Source organism: Polyodon spathula, chromosome 18 (assembly GCF_017654505.1).
Source record: "Polyodon spathula isolate WHYD16114869_AA chromosome 18, ASM1765450v1, whole genome shotgun sequence".
Classification (NCBI taxonomy): Eukaryota; Metazoa; Chordata; class Actinopteri; order Acipenseriformes; family Polyodontidae; genus Polyodon; species Polyodon spathula.
In genome coordinates, this window is record NC_054551.1 from 33,832,140 (window position 1) to 33,849,651 (window position 17,512).

Below are 17,512 nucleotides of genomic sequence, written 5' to 3' on the forward strand. Positions count from 1 at the left end.
TGGACTCAAACAATTCAATACATAAAATGTCATTGATAATGAGCTTTTTAAATTTTTTTATTTAAAAGCACATGTAGTACAGCTAAATATATTTAGCAGAAACACATTTTGCTAATATAGTTCTTTTGTACAAAAAGAGACAATACAAAAATACTAAAAGTGATTTTTTTTAATACAATTGTAGGTGTAGTTTGATTGTTTTATTATTAAAAATGACTAAATCAAATCTACAATACTGTAGTTAACTACATAGATACAAAACAAAATCTTGCTCCCTTAAAGCAGCATATTGTAAATAACACAGGTCATGACACACAGTTTATATTATTCATAGTGGATATAATATCTAAAAAAAAAATTCACAAATAATATTTTACATAGTTAATTTTTAGTGTTCTATACATTATTTATATATTTATATAAAAACATAGCTTGCTGTGTTTGAAATGAGAGGACGGACTATACAATGGAAAGGCTCTGCAATAGTTGAAGTGTTTAATGGTCTTCTATATGTATACTCTATACTGTGGTTAGCATCTTATTTGAAGTTTTTTTTTTTTTTTTTTTAAACCATTTCCAGATTGTTAAAATCACAGAAATAACATTATTTAAAGTAAAGAAAGACATTTTCAGAAAACAGAAAATCCAGTTTTTGTAGATCTTTATACACTGTTACTCTCTCGCAAATCATTTGTATGTGAATGAGGAGGTAGCCCAGCAACATGTTGCTATGTGTTGTGTATAAAGAAAACCTAAAAATGCCAAAAAACCTGTAGAATTTAGTAAATGCAAAAATATTGACAGCTTGCCTTTTGGTTTCATTTATATCAGATTCTGTACAGGCTACTGTATCTGTTCTTCATATAATGTGTCAACAAAGATATATATATATATATATATATATATATATATATATATATATATATATATATATATATATATATATATATATATATATATATAAACTCACAGTTTGCAGTTTACATTTTCCCTGTTGCCTCTAAGTAAGGAACTACATATTTATTTACGTCTTGTGCAGGAGACAACACTCTTAACAGATCTGCAAGTGTAGCTGAACAGGACAGGTTCAAGTGGGGACATGACTTATGGTATTAAAAACATGTATTTTTTTTGCAGCCCACATCAACCTGCACAACAGTCACATGTCATGAGAAACCAAGCTAGAAGTCATGAAAAACAAGCGGATCTCAAAAGGCTGGTTCTTGTCAAAGCAGCAGGTGGGGGTGGGTGGTGAAAACCTAGAACACATGTTTCTGTGAGGAGTGTCATCAGGCTTATCCTGCCAGAGGAAAACGCCCTGAAGCTGGTGTGTGCCTCCAAACCCCAAGGCTCAGCCCCAGGCACGAAGAGTATGAGCAGGGCACAGCCCTGTTCCACAGGTCTGTTTGTGATGGGATGTATTATGATAACTTCACGGCACCCTCAAACAAAAAATATAGGTTTTCAGAAGCATCTTTTAGTCCACTTGATTGTATGTTTTTTTTTTTTTTTTTTTTAAATAGAACTCCTTGACCCTCCTAATCTGGTAGATAAGTAGGTGGCAATCCTTTGTGATGTGTTATGACAGCTTTATATGCCAATTCATTTCTGAGTCTTTAATGATGGAATTAGGTAGCTCTCTGTGGTTACCTTTATGGCAAACAGCTGATGAAGGATAAACTGTTACATTGTTAGTTTGTTTGCTGCAAGTCTATGGGCAGGATTAAGCTTATGCTACTAACAGCTTGTTTTACTTACATTTAGCCCTTTAAAAATAATAATAATAAAAATAACTTTCAATTCATGTTGTCTGGGTTTGGTATAAACCTTGCCATGGTCAAACCAATATACATCAACAAGCTGTTCTTAGTTCTGAATAGTGGAGAGTGACATGAGTCGACAAGGAGTTTGAATATAGTGCTATACGTTATTTTATATTGGTAATATATCTGTGCTAGTATCATTGTTAAAAAAAATAAAAATACAAATAAAATAAAATCCATTCTTACAACTAAGGATTTTGTTGTCCAAAAATCAAGGCGGCCACAAAGTGTATTGCGTGGTGTCACATCAAGTGAAAGACTTACTTTCTATATATATATATATTATATATATATTAATATATATATAGATATATATATATATATATATATATATATATATATATATATATATATTATATATATATTTAGAACTCTTCTATATGTGATCTTTTTTTATTGATAAGATCCCATCCAGGTAGAATTTGCAAGCCGGGGTTAGGCCCCCAAGATTCAGGCGACAACTTTGCAGTAACTAAACACTATAAAAAAAAAAAAATCCATGTTGAATTGTGGGTTAAAAGTTTCTCTTCCCTACATTCTACTGTCAGATAAGGTTCGAGTGCAGCAGGCACTTGCTGTTCACCAGGTCCCTCGATTGTCCCCCCCCAGGCTCTCTCACACCATGTTGTGGTGGTTGTTGCGCTCAATCATGTCTGCACAAGGAAGGATCTCCTTTTTAATGGGTGGCGGTGGTGGAGTCGTCGTCTTCGTTTTAGGCTTGAAGAGGTCAGACACATAAAACACCTGCAAAACACAAGAAGAATTTGTTTTTATTAAAAATACACAGACATTAGGGCTGGATTGTAGAGTGAAGCTACTATTTCAATTTGTTCAGCTCCTAGGAGATTACGACTTTTGGGAGTTAGACAAAATAAATCACCCTGGTTGCTTTGATACGCACTTCTTGTGCTGATGTGCAAACACTTAATATAGAATAAATACAGGGCTCTTGTTAAAGTCATGCCAGCTTAAATGTTCAGTTGGAGATCTGTTGGCTGCAGCGTTAAAGTCTATCTATAGATTGCAGTTGTCAGTTGGCCTCCTCCTGACACATAAAAGCCATGCAATGGTGTGAATGGGAAAGTTCACATGCCCTAACGAGTTGTCGACGATTTACATTTTGTTTGATGTTTTTTTTTTTTTATTTTTGTTTTCGATTTTTTTGATGTTTTTATGGATGTGTGTTTGGGCGATTATGTCGATTTAATTTTTGATTATATTTGGATTGTGATTTTTGTTTCGTTTAGATTTTGATTTTTTTGATTGATTTTGGTTTTGTGATCTCGATTTTCGATTTTTTGATTATTTCAGATTTGATTTTTTTGTGATTTTTTTATTTTTTCTTTATTTTGTTTTTGATTTTTTTATTAATTGTTATATGTTTTTTTTTTGATCTTATGATGAATTTCGATGATTGTTTCGATTTTTTTTTATTATTCTGATAACGAAGCCCTCCCAGACAAGTGAGCAATACTTTGAAGGAAGGAAGTGATGAGAGGCTGCTGCTGCTGCCCACTGTGATGAGCCAGTCTAACAGTCATGCAACCTTTCCACTGCTGTGCATTTGTAGATTAGGAACTGGGTCATCTTAAAAACAACCACCAGACTGTGAGATTAACTTTTTTATTAGTCAATTGTCTCTCTTTCTCTCTCTCTCTGTTTTTGATATTATTAATATATCCCATTTCCCTTTGAGCGCCAGAGGTCACCAAGCTAGCTTCTAATCAGCTGCACATGGGCGAACAAGGGAGGGAGGGAGGGAGGAAAAGATGCATAAAGGGTGCTTTTCCTGAATTCTCAACGACATCATACCCCGACGGGATGTGAAGCAACAGCTACCTGACAATACAGGCAGGGTGGGGTCAAACAGGAAAGCTACCATTGTTGGGAAAGGGTTACAGCTTCCCTGAAACCTCAACATCAAGGTTGTTTTTCTTAGTTCCTTCCCTGTTTTCCTTTCTATAGCAGTTAAGGGCTCTGCTCCTGTTCCTCAAGATATCCTCCCAATAATGCAGTAGAAAATAATGGACCCCTAATATTGCCACAGTTTTTTGGCCACGTTTTTTAATATATTAAAATATTCAACGAACTAGTGAGTGTATGTATGTATGTATAATCGATCTTCAGTTGCCTTAAGAACGGCTTGAATGCATTGCCCTTTTAAAGATTCATATAGAGCCCCCCCTCCCCACTGCACACAAGGTACTCAGCTTGTTTCCTGCTTATAAATGACATTTAAAGACACAATGTGAAATTTGAAAAAGCCTCAAGACATTTGCTATGTGCAGACACTCTATTCTTCCTGTAACGGGTCCCTGCCTACTGAGAATACAGGCTGTGCCGACATGCCTTGAGCATTTAATCCCAACATTTAAACAGTTTGCAACCGTGCCTTACAAATGCTTTTAGTATTTCAATTTGGATCACCAAGACTTAACTCTTTTTTATAACATTCTTGAGTGCTGCATGACATCCTTTTTAAAAGATCAGGAGAAAGTATATAATAATCTTAAAACACAAAAAGGCATTGTTTTATATAATTTTTTTTTCACATTTTAGCTTTTTGTTTTTGAATCGAATGTGACATGTTCAAAGAACAATAGTTTTCCAATTTGTTTAAAGTCCTATGGCAGTTGAAATGGGCATATTGCCTGTGATTCGTTTATGGATTTATTTATGTATGTATGTCTTTATTCACAGGCTACACTGGAAGTGTTGGAAACTGGGCACTGCTAGTGTCACAAATCCTTTCACACCGTTTAGAATTTTGTTTCACAGAATGTATTTTAGTTTCTTATTATGTGTTCTTCAACTCTGCTTTTACAGTTACTCCACTTACAAACAATGCACGGCGAAAGTAGAAAGGTTGTCTGTTTTTGTCAAAATCTGTGTGTTGGCAAAAGACGCTGGTCATGCTTCTGGCTTCAAGCCATTGCCCTTGTCAAGTCATTACCCTTGCCTGTCATAAATTGAACACTAAAAACGGAGTTCTCTTTCCTGTAATAAACTAACAGGACCTTGTCCGAGCCGACCATTTGTGTGGCAAAGCTGCAGATCCTGTGTAATTCTTCCCACAGCAGAATAGAGTTATTATTCTGAACACCATGTTTTTTTTTTTTTATTATGCAATAAATACACCATAACCAGCTGGTTGGCAACTCAATGACAAAAAACGTATCCAAATTCAGCAGCATTTTAATACAATTAGTGTTTAGTGAGGGCAGCTGTCTCTCGGGTCTGCCTTTCAAATTAAATCATGATGTTGACCGCCATGTAATGACAAGAGGAATGAAATGCAAGAGGTCTTCTCATGCTAAATGAGTAATTTGGGACCTCAGCTGAAGAGTTTTGGGAAGCATGCGTCTATGAATCATCCCAAAATCTTTTGCCAGGACAAGTGCTGACCTATACAAGAGGTGAGTCCTGATCTCTACCACACACATCAGATACAGCATAAGAAACTGAGGAACAGCCATTGCCTATACTCAGGATACAATTACCCCACCTACCCGTCCCTCTCAAACAAAGTATGAGAGTTATTATTGTAGGCATCAATTCATCTTTATCATGAAGAGCTTCCTTTGTCATATTCAAGACTAGACACATTATGAAAGTCTTTAGGACAAACTGTAGCCCTATTGTGTTAATCTGCTACAGTCAGCAGGAAAGCAAATCATAACTGGAGGCCCGCTTCTCACTGTGCGACTGGGAGTCTCTTTAGATAACATCCAGAAGACTGCAAGCAAATGCATGTAAAGATGACAACAATACCAAATGGGTGGTATTCTAGTACACGGGGGGGGGGGGGGGGGAGTTAGCGACAGTGGCTTGTATTGCATAAAACATGAAAGCACCCTGTGAATTCAGGTGTAGTCGGGTAGGAGCCAGAATTAACTTTGTAAGCCACAGCTAAAGCGCAACTTCCCCCTCAAAGATATTCCATGTTCTTTTGTGTTGCTGTATGCACGCATTTGTGTCCGTCCAAACCCCCCCCCCCCCTAATAATAAATAGGGGATAACTTCAGATCTCAGTTGTATCACTAAAGAAAAGAGTTATATTACTGAGTATTTGCAGATGGAACCCTTCAAAACTTTTTTTTTTTTTTTAATTATATCTGACTCACAAAACTGGTGAGTGCGGCAGGAAATTGCAAGTGAGAACGGCTTTATTGTCTTTTCTCGGCTTCCTTAAATGTGTAAAAAAAATAAACAAATAATAAAATGAGCACGTCCATGCTGTACTAGTCAAGGGAATTTGGTACGTGTGTGAAACACTTCGACAGAGCTCAGTTTATCTGTCAATCCTTCTTCAAGGAGATTAAGAAAAGTAGTCTTTTCTAGTGTAAACATTTAAACAGTACAAAGAATGCTTTAAAAGATGGCTAATGGAAACCTCACCGAACTAAACCAAACTAAACAGGGTTGCCAAGTTTGGATTCTCAAGGGAGAAAGTTCCAGCATTTTCAGCGTTTTAACTTTGACAACGCTGGAAGAACTGCCTCTCCCTTTCTCTCTCTCTCTGGAGCCTGTCAGCTCTCCACTCTTTCAGGGAATGGGTCAGAAAGCACAGATCTCCCGTGATTCTCTTTGCACACTGTGTAAGTGCTAAGTGAGGAAGTCGAAGCAAGACTAGTAAGTGTTATAATACGGGACAGGGACATGATGCTGGCGCAAACCCTTTAGTAAATCAATACGGGATATATATATATATATATATATATATATAGGAAGCCAGGAGATAAAAGGTTTGGAGAAGATTCATGAAATTGAATAGTAAACAGTTGTGCACTTCAGTTGCTGAACGAAATAGAAAACAGAAATAAAGGAAAATGTGATTAAACTCACGCTAATCATTTAAGCACTTAAGCTCTCTTAACTCCTGCTGGTCTTATCTTGGGAGAAGCCCTCTATTTAGCACATTATATAGACAATAAACTCTTAAGGAATTATGGGATGCACAGGACGGGAAACACGGAAGCTTTTCAGCTCAAGGTTTCAATTTAAAAGGCAGCCAATGTCGACCCACTTTTACACAGCTGCATCCTAGACACTGTCCTAGTTCATTGTGGTGCAGGAAAAGCCCATGACTGCTAGTATCAACTCTACCCACCTACTGTCCCTACAGTACAGAGTATGCCACCTGTCCATCACTGAAGATGTTCATTATTACAGCGTGCCTATTATTACAGCGTGCCTATTATTACAGCGTGCCTAGAACTATCCATTATCCTATACTGGAATAGAATACATTAGATCCAGAGGCTTAAACAAAATGTTTTCCCCTACCAATCTTTCACAACTGTGGCTAAGCACAGACTGTACTGCAAAACATTACTTTCTTCATCATGTTTTTTTAAAGTGAATGCATCTGGGTGCGACTTATGCAATAGCTACAGAGTAATGTAACGTAACTCCACAGCAGCATCTCTCAATCAATACTTGGGAGACTCATTTCTCAATGAGAGTGTAGAAATGAAACGCAAACTTGTGCCAGTGAATGTCCAAGCAATGGTTTGACCTGCACTGAGTGAGTGGTTCACTTGATACATCTACATGCTGTATGCAAGTGTGACGAGTGGTGCATGGATCCCTACGCCAGGGAAATGCATCCCCAGCAAGGGAGAATTAACAGCAGCTGCTCACAGCCACAGAACCACATGGGGCCATTACCGTGGCAGACTGGAAGTCAAAATTATGGGCTGGTTCTAAAATTGTGGAGAGATGCCAGTCTGACTGCTGTAACTGCAGGCAACCTCAAATGATGTTAATATTGGGTACTGGCTTTCACTCCACACAAGGCTTTAATTGTACCATAGATAAAACCATTAATGGTCAGGAGTCTAGTTTGGAAATACTTCAAATATTCTGCGAGAAACCTTAAGCTTAAATTGCTGGTAAACTAGATTTTATGCTTTAATAACTTTTTACAGCTTGGTACTTAGCAAAAATAAAGAATGTAAACAGTTTACTGGCACATAAGAAGCTGGTTTAAGCCAAGATCTATAATCACTATTTAATGAATCAATAAGCCAGCTTGAGTGAACAGGTCACAGCAAACCATGGCCTGTACTAGTCAACAAGCTGCTACTACCGCTACTAGTGAGTAGAGACAATATTTGTAAGATATCACATGTCAGTCGCAGACTTCATACCAAAGCCATGCCATGCCTGCCAAGCTGAACTGTGCATTTGTGATCATAATGACACAAAAGCATGGGCTCACAATTAACAGGCTGCAATAACATTCTCGTTCCTCATTTTCTCTTCTTGAAAAGAAGAAAAAAAAATGCTCCAAACTAGAACGCTGACCCCAAAACTTTGTCAGTGTTCCAGAAATTTAGAAACTAATTCTTCCACGCAGTTAAGAGCAGGAGGTTACTGCCAAAGAGCCCCCCCCCTAAGAAAACTGGGCAAAGTGACAGTAGCTCTGCCAAGACTGGCAGCAGCAGCAACTTAAAAAAGACATCTATATATTTTAGAGCTCACAGTGAAAGCACACACATTTTAGCAAACAATTTCCACATTTGTTTTGGCCCCCTTTTGCAGACTGGGTATCCCCAGAGTGCCCTCCCGATAGCGTTTCTGCAGTGTGGTTCGTTTCCAAGGCATCTTAACTAAACCAAACACAAACACAAAATAAAGAAACACCTGAAGCCATAAAGGCTAACAAATGAGCCACTTCATGAGATTTCTGACAGACTGCAACTCTTTACAGAATTATTCTGGATTTCAGCAGTGCCCACACATGCCTGCAGCATATAGCAGGCTACTGCTAGCCTTCCCTTAATGGAATCACAATTGAGCGCTTTGTGGAACAGGTTCAAGACACAGGTGTGCTCTGTGGTTCTCCAAGCTACCTGTCCAGCAGCTCACAGAAAGGCCATCATAGATGCAATACTGTTACGACTGAAACGCTGTCAGTATCTCGTGTGCCATTGATCTGTTCCAAGCAATCTGCAATTAATTAGCATGGATTTTATTTTCTACACTCAGCTGATTTTTGGATTCCGTAGAGGAATAAGTGTCCTGATTAGTTGCCAGTGCACTTGGTGGTTAAGTTCACCGCCACAGCCAGCAACTAATCAGTAACATACTGCTTGGTTTACTATCCATCTATCTATCTATCTATCTATCTATCTATCTATCTATCTATCTATCTATCTATCTATCTATCTATCACCTCATAGAATTAACTAATTTTGCTTCATAAAGTCAAATGGAACCTGTGGAATGATGTTATGTTAACATATTGAATTACACACCGCTTTGTAGTTTTCCATATGCTTAATGAAAAACGGACAAAAAACTATTATGGCTCCCTGTAGACCTATGCATATAATTGTGTAGTTTATTTGAATATATTATGTTAAATAAAATATCTAAATCATGTTCATATATTAATTCTTTTTTTTATTTTTTATTTCTCAATTAAAATTCTAAGTGATTGTGATGAGTCAAAGGGGTTTCGGTCTGTGATTCAGCCTCCCGACAGTAGGTGGCATCAAACCAACTCGGGACTTCCCTTACCAAGATCTCGTGACCATGGCAAAAGTCATCTTTTGAGGGGCGGCACCTTGGTGAGGGGCGGAAGTACGAGTATGTAACTTCCAGCCACTGGAGTCAAGTGAAGGAGAAGGACACGTGTCGGTTGGGGATTGGTGTTCCACTGACTACAGAGGCGGGACATTACATACTAAAGGGAACGTACTACTGTGTTCGGGGTTGGTCCGAAAGTAAAGTAGGAGGAGTAACGGGTGGAGGGAGAGTCTGGTTTTGTGCAGCGGGATTTTTGAAACACTAACATTTCTTTTGTCTTTTTTTTGTTTATGTATGGTCACCACGAAGACAAATTAAAGACGAGTCATCACAGTTTGTTTTGGATTCCACCCCTGCACTCCTTCCCTCACACCATTTTGTTTTTCGTTTGTTATTTAATCCTTTTGTTGTGTATAGAAAATAAAAATAAATTATTTTATTTCTGTACACATAAATTACTGTCTGGACATTCCATTTAATACACTCTCGCCTCACACGTGGTGTCAGAAGTGGGATTGGATCCAGCTACAGTTTTGACAATGTTTAGGGAGCAGGAGGAGAAGCGAGAGGAGAGAGAGACACGGCACCTGGAACAGCTCGCCCAGTTCTTGGGACAGCTGGTAGAAAAACTATCAATATCAACATCAGAGAGAGCGGTTGCCCGGATGTTTGCAGCTCAGCCTAATCTTCAGAAGATGACCTCGGAAGATGATCCCGAGGCTTTCTTGATTACGTTTGAGAGAGTGGCAGAGGCTGCAGAGTGGCCTAGGGAACACTGGGCCATGAAATTGGCACCCTGCCTGACAGGGGAAGCTCAGGCAGCATATCGAGCCCTGACGGCCACGAATGCAGGGGACTATGTTAAAGTTAAAGAAGCCATTCTCTCACGCCTCGGGATCACGGAGGAAACATACCGGCGCCGTTTTCGGGAATACCAGCTGTCCAAGGGGATGCGGCCCCGGGTTGCGGGACAATATCTTTTAGATCAGTGCACCCGGTGGCTGCGGCCAGAAGAACATACACCCCAAGAACTGGTGCAGAAAATAGTTATAGAACAGTTTGCGTCTATACTACCGCCAGGGAATCGAGAGTGGATTAAGAGGAATAGACCTACCACTCTCGAGGATGCCCTCCTCCTGGCGGAGGCCTACGAAGACGCAAACGAAGGTGCCGGGTCAGACCCCACTCCTGCCCCTAAACTAACTCGGACCAACCAACCAATGAAGCCCAGAGGGGGTAACCGGACCTTCAGACCATGGAGGTCGAGGTTAGCCCCATCCTGGGCGAGAGAGAATCCCCCTAACCTGCCGGTCGCGGACTCGCAGGACAGATTAACTCCGTTGATGCCTCCTAACCAAGTGTGCTACCAATGTAATGAGCCTGGACACATTGCCAGGAATTGTCCAGTAATAAAGGTGGACCTGGCGACAAGATCCTGGTCAGCAGTAACAGGTAGGAACACTGGGGAATGTCGGGAGGGCCCTTATCAGTTAAGAGTACAGGTCGGGGGAAAGAGTACTTACGCATTTGCGGACTCTGGGTGTGCACAAACATTGATTCGGCAAGCTCTCTTGGATGGGGTAGCCTGGGAGCCACAGGGTAAAGTGGCTATCTCCTGTATTCATGGAGAAACTCGGGTTTATCCCACCACTAAAGTTAGACTTATTGTAGGTGATTATTCAGCTTGCGTTAAAGTGGCTGTAGCGCAATGTTTACCATACCCTGTTCTCCTGGGAAGAGACTGGCCGTTTTTTGATCGTATTTTAGGTCGGGAAATGGTCTTAGTTTCTACCAGGGGACAATTAAAGCAACAGGAGAAAACAATTGGCGAGATTTTTCCGTTGCAATCCGACCTGTTTAACCCTAAAATCCGCCCAAGAAAAACAAAAAGAGAGCGTCGGGTGGAAAAATATGAGGGAACTCTGAGACGACAAGGGGAGGGGTCTGACACAAAAGTAAACCAATCGCTGAAACGGCAAGGAAAGGGAGTAGGTATTCAGTGTAACCGGGGCTGCGAGGTTACTGAGGTGGAAGGTCATGTAATAAAAGACACTCCTCTCTGTGTACCTAACCATTGGGACCGAGATATTGACTTGGGATATGAACAACAAAATGATCCCACGTTACAGTATGCTTGGAAACGGGTTAGATATATCGAGGGGAAGGATATGCAGGAAGGACAACCGGTGGTATTTCCGCATTTTTCTGTATCTGGGCACTTATTATATAGAATAACCCGGGCTCCCGGGACGGGACAGCTCGTAAAACAGTTATTGGTTCCTAGGCCTTTTCAGTCAGAAATCATGAGATTGGCGCATGACATTCCATTTTCAGGTCATTTGGGAACTGAAAAGACTCAGGAACGAATTCTGGCCCGGTTTTTTTGGCCTGGGGTTTATGGTCTTGTGCGGAAGTATGTATCGGAGTGTCCTGAATGTCAATTAGCTGCCCCTAAGTCAGTTCGCCCCGCACCTCTGGTTCCACTTCCAATTATTGGGGTACCGTTTGAAAGGATTGGTGTAGATTTAGTAGGCCCTCTGGAGGGAACAGAGTCAGGATATCGGTATATTTTAGTAGTAGTGGACTACGCAACGAGATATCCAGAAGCTGTTCCCTTACGCTCTATGAATGCAATAGCTGTAGCGAATGAATTGGTAAAAATATTCTCTAGGGTGGGAATCCCGAAAGAAATTCTCACTGATCAGGGCACTAATTTTATGTCAGACTGTATTCAGCAACTATATAAATTATTGAAAATTCGTTCAATTAGAACCTCAGTTTTTCATCCACAAACGGATGGGCTTGTTGAACGATTTAATCAGACTTTGAAAAATATGTTGCGCCGCTTTGTAGATCAAGAAAAACGCAATTGGGCTAAACTGCTTCCCTACTTGCTCTTTGCAGTTCGCGAGGTACCACAATCCTCAACGGGGTTTTCCCCGTTTGAGCTCTTGTACGGTCGGCAGCCGCGGGGTATCTTGGATCTCATAAGAGAAGGCTGGGAAGAACAGTCAAAGGAGTCTAAAAATGTAGTAAAATACGTGTTGCAGTTACGCGATCGCTTAGAATTAGTCGGTCGATTGGCACATGACAATCTCAAAGCGGCACAGCAGAAGCAGCAACAAAGCTACAATAAAAATGCAAGAATTCGGAACTTTCGACCTGGAGACAAAGTGTTGTTATTGTTGCCCTCATCGGAATCTAAGTTGTTTGCTAAATGGCAGGGTCCCTTTCAGGTTATTCGAGCAATTGGTAAAGTCAATTATGAGATCCGACAGCCTGGGCGTCGGAAAGAAAGTCAAATTTATCATGTTAATCTCCTGAAACCGTGGAAAGAACGGGAAGTCCATTTTATATCTCCTGTACAGGAGGGAGAGGATTTTGGACCCTCAATTGAGTCAGAGTCAGCAATTGAGGTCCCGATGGGGGAACAATTAACTCCTGATCAGCGTGAAGAGGTAAGCAATCTAATTAAAATGTTCAGTGATGTGTTTTCTAACGTGCCTGGAAGAACGCATTTGATCGAACATGCTATTATCACTCCGCCAGGTCTAAGAGTTAGACAGAGACCGTATCGCATTCCAGAGAGTCGGAGAGATTCTGTTCGAAGGGAGGTGGAGTGTATGTTGAAACTTGGGGTAATTGAACCTTCCCGAAGTGAGTGGTGTAGCCCAATAGTACCAATAGACAAGCCAGATGGGTCACTACGATTATGTATCGATTTTAGGAGGGTGAATGCTATCTCCAAGTTTGATGCATATCCCATGCCTCGAGTAGATGAACTCTTAGACAAACTGGGGCAAGCTCGGTTTATTTCAACTCTGGATCTGACGAAAGGATATTGGCAAATTCCATTAACGAAAGCCTCTCGTGAGAAAACGGCATTTTCAACCCCAGAGGGTCTTTTTCAATTTTGTACTATGCCGTTCGGACTTCATGGAGCGCCTGCTACTTTTCAGAGACTAATGGACAGGGTTTTACAACCTCATCGAGAGTATGCAGCTGCGTATATCGATGATGTAGTCATTTATAGTTCTTCCTGGAGAGAACATTTGACTAGATTAGAAGCCGTCTTACAGTCTCTGAGGAGGGCGGGGCTCACAGCGAACATGGCAAAGTGCGCTATTGGAAAAGAAGAAACTAAATATTTAGGTTTCATAATGGGTAAGGGTAGAGTGAAACCGTTGGTTTCAAAAGTCCAGGCTTTGTTGGATTCACCGGTACCTACCACGAAAACCCAGGTGAGATCACTGTTAGGGTTGGCTGGTTATTACCGCCGCTTTATTCCACACTTTTCCACTATAGCCGCCCCTCTCACTGATCTCACTAAAAAGAACGCTCCAAATAAAATTAAGTGGAGTGCAGAGTGTCAGACAGCCTTTGAATCTATTAAAACTAATTTGAGTCAGGCCCCAGCATTAATAAGCCCGGATTTCAGCCGAGAGTTCGTCCTGCAGACAGATGCATCGCAGACTGGTCTGGGGGCGGTTCTGTCCCAGGAGAGAGATGGTATAGAACACCCGATACTATACATCAGTCGGAAGTTACTGCCCAGAGAACAGAGGTATTCGGTAGTGGAGAAAGAATGCCTGGCAGTGAAATGGGCAGTGGAATCTTTAAAATACTATCTTCTGGGACGACCCTTTGTACTCATCACAGATCACGCTTCTTTAAAGTGGTTAGACACGATGAAGGATTCAAACGCTAGGATTACGCGGTGGTACCTGGCGCTCCAACCCTTCGCCTTTCAAATAAGGTATCGTGCGGGTAAGTTACATCAAAATGCTGATTTTTTTTCCCGGGAGGGAGGTAAAAGGGAAGGGTTAGAGGTTTCCGAGTGTTCCTTCGGCTCCACTCTGAGGGGTGGGATATGTGATGAGTCAAAGGGGTTTCGGTCTGTGATTCAGCCTCCCGACAGTAGATGGCATCAAACCAACTCGGGACTTCCCTTACCAAGATCTCGTGACCATGGCAAAAGTCATCTTTTTGAGGGGCGGCACCTTGGTGAGGGGCGGAAGTACGAGTATGTAACTTCCAGCCACTGGAGTCAAGTGAAGGAGAAGGACACGTGTCGGTTGGGGATTGGTGTTCCACTGACTACAGAGGCGGGACATTACATACTAAAGGGAACGTACTACTGTGTTCGGGGTGGGTCCGAAAGTAAAGTAGGAGGAGTAACGGATGGAGGGAGAGTCTGGTTTTGTGCAGCGGGATTTTTGAAACACTAACATTTCTTTTGTCTTTTTTTTGTTTATGTATGGTCACCACGAAGACAAATTAAAGACGAGTCATCACAGTTTGTTTTGGATTCCACCCCTGCACTCCTTCCCTCACACCATTTTGTTTTTCGTTTGTTATTTAATCCTTTTGTTGTGTATAGAAAATAAAAATAAATTATTTTATTTCTGTACACATAAATTACTGTCTGGACATTCCATTTAATACACTCTCGCCTCACAGTGATGTAAAAAAGATGGCCATAACTGTATATGTAAAAGAAAAATGTCAACAGGAAGTGATATAATTTGTATTTAATATTTTTTGCCATTAGAGATGATGTATCCCATTCATGGATAGAACCAGTGCGTACCCTGTTTTATGACTTGGTTCACCGAGTGATCAGACGCATTTCTGGTGCAATAATGAAACAATCCAGCGCTTCTGTGTTTTGGGTTGTGAGATGGGGGAGGGTTGGTTGTACTTACTATGCAGTATGCCACCAGGGCCCCCTGTGCAAACCCTGCCAGTATGTCAGTGGGGTGGTGCTTGTGGTCTGAGACGCGGGACAGGCCTGTGTAGAACGCCATCATGATGAGGGTGAACTGGAGCAGTGGACGGAGCAGACGGGCTCCTCGCCAAGTGAACCGGGACTGCAGGTAGAACTGGAATAAAAACACAAAAGCAGAACACACATGAGCATGCGACCATGCAAAGAGTAGCTCAACTTGCCTTGTACTGTTGCATTGTGGCTGGCTTTTATTCTGCAATCAAAAACCTGCAGGGACTGGACTTGATTCAGAGGGGTGTTCTATTACTGGAAATTACTGTTCACGTTGCTATAGACTTTTTATTTTCTGCATTCTCAGAAACTAACGCTACAGTGCAAAAAGTAGAAATTCTCATTACAGTTTCGGCTCTTGATTGAAAGAGCAGTACTTTAGACTGGGAAAAGTGTGCCCATTCTTCTTCTTTCTTCCTTCCTTAAAGGAATACAAACTTTATTATTTTAAAACTAACAAGAAACAACTAAGGACTGCAGTTGTATTTTGCGTTTTATAATTTGTTACCTATCTTTGTAAAACAAACAGAGGGCAGTGTGTTTACTAATCTTTGTACTGTGGTGCTCACTTCTCTGCCACATTTCAACACGTTTGTTTTGGCTAAAGTGTTACAGAGAGAGGGGGTTACTGTGCTTATGAACCAGTTCAGATTTGAACGGGTCTAAAACCTCTCATCAGCAAAGTGCCGTGACAGAGAGGCTTCAGCTCCAGACACAAGTGGATCATGACGTCAAATAGAGACCCATTGTCTTTCACGACTTATCCCACACTCAACATCCGATGGAATCTGCAGGCACGCATGTTTCCAGGTTCCTGTGGGAACGCTAAGGGAAGGGGCCAGCAGGAAACCCAATGATGATCCTCCATCTCATCTAACAGGGAGCATGGACAGACCCGTCCGAAGACGGAGGGGTCATTCACCCTGCCTTGCAGGCCAGGGGTGCAGAGGGTCCGGGCAAGGTTAATCTTATTTTTATCAGAATCTCTTAAATGGGTTTATATTTTGTGGGAAACCTTTCAAAAACTTTCTTTTAGTCCCTTGATAAGCATATCGTTCAGGATGGTGGGTCTGAAATTAGTGTGTTTTAAGCACTCTGCTGCAAAGCTGGGTGAAAACAAGGCTTGAAAGTCTGGAGTGTGCATGGGAGAAAGTGTTCCTCTGACAGACAAAACAAGATATTGTTTAAAAGGGAATCAAATACACAAACGATTCTATGAACACGTTGGAATCCACAGAGACGGATTAGTTATCCATTCCATACTGAGGCATCTAGCTGCAACTCGTCTGTGCTTGTGTGTCTGCCAGATTTAAAACAATTTAAAAACGAAGAAATAAATAATACTTTTTTTTTTTTTTTTTTTTTTTAAAGATGCAAAGTGAATGCTGGTCTTCTTGTAACTTGTAATATTTCTCTTTGACCAAAGCACCGTAAGTGCATGTTATGAACTGAGACTTCCAAGTGTTCTTTGGAGTTAAGCAAGCTCTTTGATCATTTATGGAGCACGCTTTCTGATAAAACATTTGACCTGTAGGAACATGTTTGAAACTGCTGACCCACTTCAAGCAGCAATCCTTGCAGACCGGGGCGGTCAAGCGTTTCAGGATGCTGGCCAGGTGGAATGCGAGGGCAAGTAAATGTTACTGTTCACCAGCAGCAACGTCCGTAAACATTCTCTTATCCTGTTTAAAGGACCATGGCTTTACAACCAAGCGAGCATGTCCTGCTATCTCAATTCTGACTGTTTAGTAATTAGCAACTGATAGGAGGACTTCTAAAAGAATCACTCCTCCCTGCTCTTCAGCGCAGAATTATTTTCTCAGTGATAAGTGTACAAATTCAAAGCTAGAGGCTTCGTTCCTTTTTAAGGGCTAATTAAGGTCTAAACTGAGTGTATGATGCTGTTATAGCTTAATGGAAGATGTTTCTTATATTTGGCAAGCCCCTCCTTTTAAACTTTCTGGCTGGTACTTCTGTAAAGCACTGTCCCATTGCCAGAATTTCTAACATTTCAATTGTTTACTATGTTAAGTTTTGATTACTAGTTTCCTCTCTCCAGAGACAATTATGGTCACTAAAATTCCCATAGGAAACAATAATAAACATTCATTGAATTCACAGCAATGAAACCCAGAATTCAACACTCTACAAAAGTAACACTGTGCAACACAAAGCAACATGCCGCCAAATGCAAAGCCCTGTGCTGTAGCCAGGCTCTCTGAACTACACGTTTGAAAAATGAAATGTTTGAGCAATGCGCTCTCCATTCTCCTTCCCTTAAATTCCCCTTCCTGGTTTTACACAGGCCACTTAATGAATGTGATTTACAGCTCACTTGTCACACAACACATGCCCACTGGACCTAATCACATAA

At 40.9% G+C, this 17,512-nt stretch overlaps 1 protein-coding gene across 1 annotated transcript in view; it reads right to left on the bottom strand.

The window, feature by feature from the left end:
- Window positions 1-2,325: 2,325 nt before the first annotated feature.
- Window positions 2,326-17,512, bottom strand: part of LOC121331164 (phospholipid phosphatase 3-like) — a 40,397-nt gene continuing 25,210 nt past the window's right edge. Inside the window, exons 5-6 of the mRNA XM_041278387.1 lie at window positions 15,065-15,241; window positions 2,326-2,567 (exon numbers count right to left, since the gene is read on the bottom strand). Of these exons, the coding sequence (XP_041134321.1) occupies window positions 2,439-2,567; window positions 15,065-15,241 (306 nt within the window). The 3' untranslated portion in view covers window positions 2,326-2,438. The remainder of the gene's footprint in view (window positions 2,568-15,064; window positions 15,242-17,512) is intronic.